The 11,051-nt window shown below is 34.4% G+C and overlaps 2 protein-coding genes across 2 annotated transcripts; both read right to left on the reverse strand.

Annotated features, from left to right (window-relative positions):
* Window positions 1-1,057: 1,057 nt before the first annotated feature.
* Window positions 1,058-6,416, reverse strand: LOC114296876 (cysteine proteinase mucunain). Its single transcript, XM_028241202.2, has 5 exons — window positions 5,621-6,416; window positions 2,961-3,196; window positions 2,694-2,834; window positions 1,728-2,177; window positions 1,058-1,372 (listed from the first exon to the last, which is right to left on the reverse strand). The coding sequence occupies exons 1-5, from the start codon at window positions 6,093-6,095 to the stop codon at window positions 1,280-1,282; spliced, it is 1,395 nt and encodes a 464-aa protein (XP_028097003.2). The 5' UTR covers window positions 6,096-6,416; the 3' UTR covers window positions 1,058-1,279.
* A 3,493-nt stretch (window positions 6,417-9,909) lies between these two features.
* Window positions 9,910-10,383, reverse strand: LOC114296863 (uncharacterized). The gene has a single exon (XM_028241194.2). The coding sequence runs from the start codon at window positions 10,381-10,383 to the stop codon at window positions 9,910-9,912; it is 474 nt and encodes a 157-aa protein (XP_028096995.2).
* Between the last annotated feature and the right edge of the window lie 668 nt (window positions 10,384-11,051).

Consider the following 11,051-nt stretch of genomic DNA (forward strand, 5'->3'; position numbering starts at 1 on the left):
TACTTTGATATTTCATTAGAGATTTAAAAAATATATATATATGTATTAACTATAGTGAAGCGGTTTCAAAGGCGATTATAAATTTTAAAGTTTAATTTGCAGTAGCGGATGAATGAATGTCGATTGCGGAGAGGGGTGCTGTTGTGCTTTATGGCACAACAATTACTGTTGTGCCCCTTGGGGGATTTTTTTCCAAATATTTTTCGATGATCTAAATCGTTCATATTGTAGGGTTCGTCGAGTAGATCATCCATACAAAAAAAAAAGTTGATTGGATATCTGTAACCCTATAACCAAAGCAAATTTGTTTTTATAAAAATTAACGGTTAACATAACTTTCATAAATTTTTAAAAACAATTGAGATCTAATCATAGAGTTATGAATATCCGATTAATTTGATTTTTTACAAGAATAATATTCTTGACGAGCCTTACAATATCAACAGTTCGGATTATTAAAAAATACTTGGGAAGACCTCCCAAAAGGGGGCAGCAGTAACTGTTGTGCCTTAACGCACAACAACACCCCCTTATCCTATGAATTGAATGATATTTTGTACAGTCATCCTTGAAGCTTATCAAGGAAAAATAGGTTAAATAAGCTATAATTTGAGAAAGGAATGTTTTTGGCTTCAAATTTTAATTATCGACGTTTAGTTGTAATAAACTATCAAACATTATAACTATCAAAAATGTTTGAGCACTCTAAAATAAGAGTTCTATAAAAGTTCTAAGGGGTAAACCCATCTATTGATGTGATATTTTGACTTGTTCCATATCATTAAAGTTCAATTAAAATTCTAAAATTAAGAGCGGTATCATTGGTCATAAACTATAAACCAAACAGGCCTCCGTCCTTGAACCCCAAAACCCAAATTGCATCTCACTCCCTCCTCTTCGCTACCTTCGAAACTGTGTATGATTAATGCAGCTAATAAAAGGGCCAAAAAAAAAAAAATCTACACAATTATTTTTATTCTAAAAGATAAACAAATAACAAACATGCAAGTAGAGAGAGCGCAAGACAATTGATTAATCTTTTAAATACAAAAAATAATTTAGAAAAACATATAAAATCTCCATATTCTTTTCCTTTTCTGTAATTTTGTTTGAGAAATTCTAAATAAGTTATTTACAAAGCTCAAAGTTAGTAAATGCAAACTATATGAGGTGAGGGGCGCCATACAAACAATAATATGCATTTGTTTTCCCACAACAAAATGAGTAAAAAATCTTTTTTGATTTCGCTCTCCGAAAACCCAAGACAAACCGAGGCTTCTCAAGCGCTATCCTTGATTCTGCCGACATGCAGGCGACCGCAGTTAGCAGGACCTCGCTGCAACGCTTTTACTCCCACTGGGTTGTCCTTGCTCTGTTATATAAACAAAATAAATTATCATCCCGGGAAAATAGTTCAGATATGTTTCATCTTAAAATACTTATGCTAGCTATTTTCTTTCTTTTTAAATTTTCTCTCAAAAAAGTAACAAGAAAAAAAAATTATCACCTCAAAATAAAGTTATGTCCACCTCAAAATGCTTATGCTATTTTTTTTTTTCCTTCAAAACTCTCTCAAAACGAATGCCAAAATAAAATTAATCAGCTTGGGAAAAAGTTGAGATATGTTAGACCTTAAAATTCTTATGCTAGCTGTTTTCTTTCTTTCAAAATTTTCACTCCTGAAAAAAAAAAAAAAAAAAAAAAAATGGATGATATGGTTAAATTACCAGTAAGCAGGTCCCAGCATCAGTGTCACAGACAGGAAACTCTTGTGGGCAGCAGCTAGAGTGGTCGGCACAACAAGTAGCAGACTCGAGGGGGCAGCATCCCCAACCAAAGCAAAAGCCACCATATTCGTAGACACAGCAACAAGTGCTTCCCCCGGGGCAACTATAGTAATCGTCACAAACTGTAGGGGGTTTTACTGGGGATGGAGGGGATGGACCGGGGTTGGGAGGGTTTGGACCGGTCTTGATTGGGTATGAGGCTGCTTGTGCAATTCCACACTTGCCACTATTTGTATTGACATTGCGCTCCATCTTGATGTACCCGTTCTCACCCCAGTGGGGACCCCATGAGTTCTTCACAAGCCAATAATCTACACCGTCTTCTGAACCATATCCAACGGCTACAACACCGTGGTCGAGATTTGTCCCGCAGAGTCCAGTAAATACACCCTGAAAAGATTGAAGGAAACAGTCAATTTGCAACTAAAAAAATCATGACATAATAATTGTTTGTTTCAGCTTGTTAAATAAGTTAGCATCCCTCAGGTTCTAATATCATGCCTTAATATGAAGAGAATTACTCTGCCAAGCTTGTAAGTTGTTTTTGTTTTTTGTTGTTTTTTTTTTTTTCCCCGGGGTTATTTTTGTCCTTAATTAACTTATAAAAAAATTATGTCATTTTTTTTACTTTTATGTCCCATACTGGACATCCCTAAAACTAAAAAAAATTCAAAAAAACTTTATTAAGGAAGGGGATACGCCAAATTTTATCAAAAAATGCCTATAAAAGTTTGCCTCCTTTTCTTTTTCTTTTTTTAATTTTTAGGATTGAGGGACCTAAAAATTAACATCTTTCAACTTTAAAGTTGAAAAAAGTTCACTAAAAAACAAAAATAAGCCTAAAAATAACATAACTTGTAAGCTGCAACCAAAAGAACCCTAAGGTTTTCAGAAAAATGCATTTACCGATTCATAAAGTTGGAAAGCCCTTCCCCCAGCTTCAATGGCAACGCTAACTGGTTGATAGGACACAGCCTTCTTCAGCGACTTCTCGTCATTTTCTGGAACATCTTCGTATCCTTCAATGCTAACAACATGGGCATTTTTCTGAAATCAAAATATTAAAGCGTCTATAACATATATATGCTAATTTAACCAGTGTACAAAAACATTCTTGTTCTTTTTTTCTTTTTTTTTTTTCTGTGTTTTTTTAAGTTTGGTATAAAGACAAACCCGGTAGGGGTCGCATGTGCCATCAACAGCTCGGTAAGGGTAATCTTCCTCAGAATCAATGCCACTGTTGTTAATGATGAAGTCAAACGCATAGTCCATGAGACCTCCATTGCACCCCATATTATAAGATCTGTCACAATCCACCAGCTCCTGCTCCGACAAAGAGATCAGATCGCCTGTTACAATCTGATTTATCCCTTCCACAGCAGCAATCGTTGAGAAGGCCCAGCAACTCCCTTCATTTTAAAAAATTAATTGATTAATTTAGATGAAAAGAATTCGGAAAAGAGACGCAGAGTATATGAAAGCATTTGGGGCAAATAGAATATAAAAATACAGGACACTTTCCAATATCCTTTTTCAGGTTTTGAACAATAACATTTTTCAGAGTAGTGCAGGACAAACTGAAAAGCAGTACAAAATTATCATCCAGAATGATGTGACCTATTGTGGTTTAAAACATAAAGGCCATTACTATAAGCCATAACTAAAAACATGCCATTGTCACCTATTCAAGAAGAAAATACTACATAAAAAAATTTGGTTGTTAGCATATTCCAAAATTTTCTAAACTGAAAATTAGCAATGGTTAATAGCAGACAAGGTTAACACCATTCAAGCTCCAAAACTTCAAGAGATGGCCCAACCACCTGACATGGACTCTTAGGCCTCGTTTGGCAAGAGGCTATTTTAGCCAATTAGCCAAAAAATTACTAAATTAGCCAAAAAGCCAACAACCCATACCAAAAAGTCAAAGATTCTCTTTTCTCTCTACTTTTTGCACATCTTTTCGTAATTAGCCAAAAAGTCACCCCAAACATACAAGTTTTTTTTACCTACCTTTTTAGCCAAATAGCAAAAAAGTTACTAAATTAGCCTGTTCCCAAACGAGGTCTTAAAACTAAATTAAATACTCGTGTCAGAGACACCCGACCCGACACATAAGTAAGGGTGTAGAACAATACGTCTCCGATACTTTCTATTGAACAGTTTTTATATTTTTGTATTTAACATTATCATTATATCTCTAGTTTTGTTAGAAAATGAGTAAAATGCATTTTTGACACCATATGTTGCATATAATATTATTTCATCTCATATAATATAGTAGATTAAAAATATAAAAAGATGACCCTTTTTATCAGGTCAGCATACTCTCTTAAATTTCAAATTTTAGGTTTGAAGAGGCTGTTACAAAGGTGCATTTTGTATCTCAACTAAATTGACAACATCACTGAATGCTACGAATTACAATTACATACAAGAAGGAAAATGAATGCCATTAAATAAACTCAAAACTATCAACAAGGAAAGAAATTTCACTGCATAAAGATTATATAGGTCTCTCTCACATGGTCCACCAACACCCAACTATCTCTATTATCCGAGATTGGTGTCCCATGCCAATTTAATCAACACCTTAGGGGTGTTTGTCTCATGGGATTGGACTTTATATCCAATAGATTTACTAGTCCATCATTTAGTTAGAAAAGTAAAGGTTAGACTAATAGTCAAATACACGTCATTTCCAGCCAAATAGTCCAGGGAAGGGACTATTTATCTCGCAACTAATGGTCCATTGCATTGCAATCCTCCCTAATCCAGCCCATCCAAACAAACACCCATCTATTCTAGTTTAATTAGGTAGAGAACCAAATCTCGTACCTCACCAAACTTGCTTCTGATTTTTTGCTACTAATATGGTTCATAACAAGTATGTTCATATTATGCCCCAAAAGGCTAGTCAAACCTCACCAACTTACCATAATTTTTGCTTATAATAGATCCGTAACAAGTACGTGTATGTGCAAAATGAAGGGGAACCCAATTATGCCCCCAAAAGGGTAGTCAGATTACATGATCAGGTTGTTTGTTTGATAAAAAAAAGAAATGTTAAGAAACACAAAAAAAATAAGATAATTTTACCTGAAAATGATGAAACAATCAAGGAAGTTTCTGCCCAAAAGGAATTACTTTACAGTAAAATATATCAATTGCGCATCAAATACAACAAAATTTTCCCAAAATTTTCAGCACAATAAGAGCAATTTTCCATCTAAGCAAACATAGAGCTAAAAAATACATAATTTTACTTGAAAGAGACAAAAAAACAAAAGTTTCTATCTAGCAGTAAAATATATCAATCTGGCATCAAATAAAACAAATTTTTAACTAAAATTTTCTCCACAATGATAGCAATTTTCTATCTAAACAAACAGACTAGTTAATGAGGTCCTGGTCCCACGCACCCATACGAGTCTCCCGTTCCCATAACCATAAATTTATTTATCTGTATCATATGATGAGTCAAAATCAAACACATTATACATCTATGCAATACACACGAGAGACAGAGAGGACGAGCATAATATGATGTAGGGCCACGCTTCTCCCTAGTCCGAGGAGCGTGCGGTGGCCTGATAATTCGAACCGTATAATATGTAAATATTGATGAATATTTTATTTTATATAAAAAATTGCGTTGTTCGGATATGATAATCGAATCAGATTTCGGTCACCAATAAATATAATTTTCAAAATAAATTGTTAACAAAAATCTTATCCAATCAAGTAAAGAGATATCATTAACTATTTAATGGGATCAGATTTCTGTCACCAATAAAAATAATTTTTAATCCACAAAGTGACGGAGGACTTACCGCACTGGCCTTGATCTTTAACAGAAACAACAGCTCCTTTCTTCGTCCAATCCACCGACTCCGGCAACTTATCGCCGGCCTGGAAAACGTAGCGATCGCTTGTCTTCGGACTCGACAACCGCCTCTTCGTCTCCATCCTCACACCCAGAAACATGGACCGGTACTCCTCGTTGCTCAGATTGGCGAACCGGTTCAACCCAACCCTGTAAGTCCGGTTCTCTGCAGCATTGTGCTCGTCGACGAACCTGAGATTGTCCTTGAAGATCTCGAACCGCCTCCCCTTCTCGCCGATCGCATTGCTGGCCTTACCGCCGTGGTGAACGAGCCACTTGTCGTAAATAGCCATGGCCTCAGCGTCGGTTCTGTTTTGATTGTGGGTTTGGTCGTAGGTGATGATTGACATGTCGAGTGCGGATGAGAGGACGAAGCAGAGGAAAAGGAAACAGGGTATGGAAGAAGATCTGAAGGATGCCATTGTTGATGATGGGTTTTTTTTTATATATATATATATATATTTTTTTTTTCCTGATCTGTGAGAGAGAATGGAAATTGAGGAAGAAGAAGAGGAGGTATATGACGGGAAAAATGTGAATATAATATATTTATATATTTTTTCTTCTTTTTTTTAAAATATTTTTTCTTAAATTCTCTAATCAAACAGCATCAACGAAGAAGAGAGAGAGGAAAGAAGGAAGCTTATACCCGAAGGAAGAGCATAAAGGAAGACGAGAGGGGAAAGAAAAGAGGAAGCTTAATCCCGCAGGAAGAGGAGTAGTTGTTTACTCTGCCACGACATGCTCCTCTAAAGTGGTGACCCTCTTTAGTGTGACTGTGGGGATCAGATTCTCTGTTCCAATCTCTTAACACTCCTTTGGATCATTGACCTGTTTGTTTAGGTCTTGGGAGTTTTTATTTATTTATTTATTTATTAATATTCTAAAAAAAATATAATTTAAAAAATTCACTCATTTTTTAAACTAATCTGTTTTTTGAAATTACATTTTGAAAATGTGATTTTAAAATTGAAATTGTATTTTCAACATATAATTTCACATTGAAATCGCATGTTGATAATACAATTTAAAAAAGTAAACCCATGCCATTATAAATTATATTTTCAACATGCGGTTTCAAAATCAAATTATATGTTGAAAATGTAATTTCAATTTAAATTTTATTTTCAAAATACGATTTTAAAAAGTAAGTTAGCTTCTCAAATAATTTAAAAAATGAGTTAATTCTCTAAATTTTTTTTATAGAATATTTAAAAAAAAAAAACTCTTGGTCTTGGACTACAAATATCGTGTTTTTGGAAGTTATGTATATATTTTATCCCGTGTTATATATAGCCTCCGTTTGGGAAGTGGGTAGATTTTTTGGTTTTTTGACTTTTTTGGCTATTTGAGCTTGGGCTCAAAAGCTTAGTTTGAGAAGGACTTTTTGAGTTTTTGGCTTTTTTTACTTTTTTTTGTGAGAGAGAAGTGTAATGATTATGGGTTGGATGTGATGTTTTGTTTGTTGTGGCTCAAATAGCCTATTCTGTCTTTTGTGACTCAAAGAGCCAAAAGAGCCCAAATGAGCTCTTCCCAAACGACACCATAGAATTAATTTAATAATACATAAATTTTTTAATAATGTATTAATTTTTAAGTTAATTTGTAAAATTATAATTATAATACACAGAGATCATCTTTTTAAATTTTATAAGTGAAGATAATATTTCAAAGTAAATATTCTTAAAATATTATAATCATCTAATTGAGTTATTTTTCTTAAAATAATAAATTTAATCTCTAACTAATGAAGTAATCTATGTTAACAATAAATAAGATGTTTTCTCAATGAACCTAATATCTAAAACATATATATGCTAAAAAAACTAATAATAAACTAAATGTCATAAATCTTGATAAATTAAAACTCAATAGATGTTGTTCATCATGTTCAAATGTTCCAAAAAGTACCTGTAAAATAAAAAAAGTGTTAACATTTTTTTGTTATCATTTTTTATAGACAAACAATTTTTTTAAAAAAAATAGATATATTATCTTATAAGGGGTGTTGATTTAAGGGGAATTTTTTTTCAGGTCCCTAGTATTAAGACTTTACAGCATAAAGGACACTCAATATTTTCATAATGTCTAAGGTCCCTCAAGTTGATCCAGAGAAAATTGGTCTAGAGAAAATTCCTCAATATTTTCATAATTTCTTCACCTGTTTCAATTTGCAGCGTTACCACCATGGGTTTGTTTACATGGTCTAGAGAAATTCTTTGGTTTAGAATGAATTTTCTTTGGTCTGAACTGAATTTTCTCTGGACTTTCTCTGGGTTGGTCCAGAGAATTTCTCTGGTTTGGTTGATCTGAATTTTCTCTGGGTTGTTGGACTGAAATTTGAGAAGCTGATGCATACTTACCTTGATTGAATCACCCATGAGATTTGTGATGATTTGCCAAAATCTACCTGGATCTCCATAATACTGAAATTCTTGAATCGGGAAAATTTAGTTTAAAAACCAAAGAATTTCTCTAGACCAACCCAGAGAAAATTCGGTTAAAAAACCAGAGAATTTCTCTGGTTTCAATCCAGAGAAAATTCAGTTCAGGTGAATGGCCATGGCTATGGGAGTTTCCCTATCTTGAAGTTAATGTGAAAATCCAGCGAATTCTCCACTATACATGAACACCAATAGTATTGCTTATACTAGTTGTATTAATAAAACAGTCAAGTCTTCTTCACAAACCCATTATTCTTGCAACTTTGCACAACTTGTGGATAAAGATTTGCCATCATCTTCATTATCATCATAATGAGTGTCAGCAATAGTAGTAGCCACAATCATTGGTTCTGAATGAATGGTTTCTGTTACCACATCATCTAGATGCACATGAACCTCAGGATCTGATGGATGATCTGGAGAATTTTGGAAATCAGATGGTGATTTAAGGTCAGCATCGTCCCTTCCAACCATACCATCATTAGAGGAAAATCCACAGAATTCCTCGCCATATGCCCCATTAAAATCCCTATAAATATTTCTCTCTCTAGAATATGAAAAACTAACTTCTGAATCTGGTTCAAGTGGCGGACCATTTTTTATTATTTCTGGGAACTGCTGCTTTGCAAAGTCACCAGCCTGTGGACTATTATCTACTACTGAAGTTGAGCTAATAGCTATCTCCCCAAACAATGGAGAACCATCCACTCCAGAAACTATGTCATCGTACTCATAGCCCATGGCTGCCACTCTAGGGGCCGTCGTCATCACCGAAGACCAAGCCACCTTGCACACCATCGGCGGTCATAGCTTCGGTTACCATTAATGCCGCGACAGCTTTGGTTACCATTGGTTCATGCCGATACCATCTCCACCTCATCTTGGTGCTTCACTTCAGACTATCACTCGTCGGAGTCGGATCCATCGATGGCTATTTCCATAGGCGTAGCAGCAGAAGAGGAAGACACAACGTTATTGTTGCTGGGGCTAGGCCTTATCTAATGAAGAATCAACAACGCGAAGTCGAAGAGAGAGAGAGAGAAATTGTGGGCAAAGAGTCAAATTTCTCTGATATATGTTTAGGGACCTTAGACATCAAAAAATAATTTTGTGGATCTCTTCCATTACGAAAAGTGGGGGAGGGACCCTAGACTAATTTTCCCTTGATTTAATTGTCCTCACTTTTGTGTTGTTATTTCACTTCATGCTCTTCACAACCATTATTTTGTTGTTGCTGTTGTTGTTCCACTTTAATATTTTCATTACCAATGCGTTGCTCCACTTCATCCAATACTTGTAAACAATTCATATCATTTTCAATTTCCTCCAACATAACTATCAATGATCGCATGCCTTGGAAAGTCTTTTTTAATTTTTATTTTATTTTATGAATTTCTTGAATAGGCCATGAGGTTGGAAGTGTGTTAACTATGACATGAACTAATATTGCAATGTGGGGTTGGAAACTTTTTTTTCCTAAATTTATAAAACACTTGTTTTTTATGTAACATATGCTCTCGTATAGTTAAATTTGGAGTCATCCGCTCTTACTCAAGTTCAATCCATAGAGGATGAACTTCACGCTTCTCCTCTATTAAAGTATCCATTAAGTCTTAGGTATCTTTGATTTCAACTTTTGAAAAATTGTTTCCTTTATTTTATTCCAGTTCGATGGCAAAAGGTCTAATATTGTTTCCATCAATTTTTTTCCATTTATTTTTTTCCTAATTTTTGCATTGCCTGACATATTTTGATTTTCCAATCAACAATTTTTTTTACTGGTAAACCCTCTTTAAGCACGACATATCTTAATATTTATGAAATCAAGATAGGTGTCATCGATTAACTGGTGCAAATCGCTTTCTCCATTTTTTATAACAAATTTTTTTGGTATCTGTATCCAATTAGGTTCATAGCCTTTACTAAATGAGCTTCTCATTGTTGTCCCTTCATCAACCAATTTAATCCACTCTGCAAAGTCACATAATTCATGACACGTATGATTAGAAATATCTTGTGCTATAACACACATATTTCTGGTAAGATGCAAAACTTGACAATGCTCCCAAATTGTTGACTTAGGTGATGAAGCTTCCACTGTTTGTTCATGCCCATCTTCAGGTACAACAGGCAATATCTGTCCAAAGTCACCACCAAGCACAAATAGTTTTCCACCAAAAACCCTATCCTCTGAACAATGTTCTGCATTTTTCAATATGTCCCTAAATGTATGATCAATAGCTTCAAAAGCATGACGACTAACCATTGGTGCTTCATGTCATATAATTAGTGATGCCTCTTGAATTAATCTCGCCAAATTTGTCCCTTGATTTACTGAACAACATGATGAGTTATCAGGGTCAAGTGGAATCTTGAAACGAGAATAAGTAGTTTGTTTCCCGGGTAAGAGCAAAGTTGCAATACCTAATGATGCAGCAGAAAGAATGATCTTCTTATTGGATCAAAATTTTTCATTTAAAGTGTTCCATAAATACGTATTTCTAGTTCCTCCACTACCATACACAAAAAATAAGCCCCCATGATGAGTGAAATAAACTTCCATTATGGTGTTAAACACTTTCAATCGGTCATCATTCAATCCCATGTACAAAGATTCAAAATATTGCATTTCTGAAATGCTATCGTAGTTCAGTTCCTCTCTTATGAGCCTATTAGTAACCATTTGACCTAATCGAAATGATGGTAGTCACATCGGAGGAAACTCTTTAAGAGACCTTCCATTCTGATTTAGTATGTGCTCAATTTCAAGCAATCCTAAAAATTTCAATTCACATTCTTCGAGATGTATATTGCCATTCCGAATTTGCTTTTGTACCCTATTTTGTAAATCATCAGTAAGGTCAAACCAATGATTCTCCCACAATTCATATGCATTTGTAAACCTCGGAAAACGTTAGCATTAAGCAAAGCATA

The sequence above is a fragment of the Camellia sinensis genome, chromosome 3 (genome assembly GCF_055761805.1).
Source record: "Camellia sinensis isolate YWXY chromosome 3, ASM5576180v1, whole genome shotgun sequence".
NCBI classification, from domain to species: domain Eukaryota; kingdom Viridiplantae; phylum Streptophyta; class Magnoliopsida; order Ericales; family Theaceae; genus Camellia; species Camellia sinensis.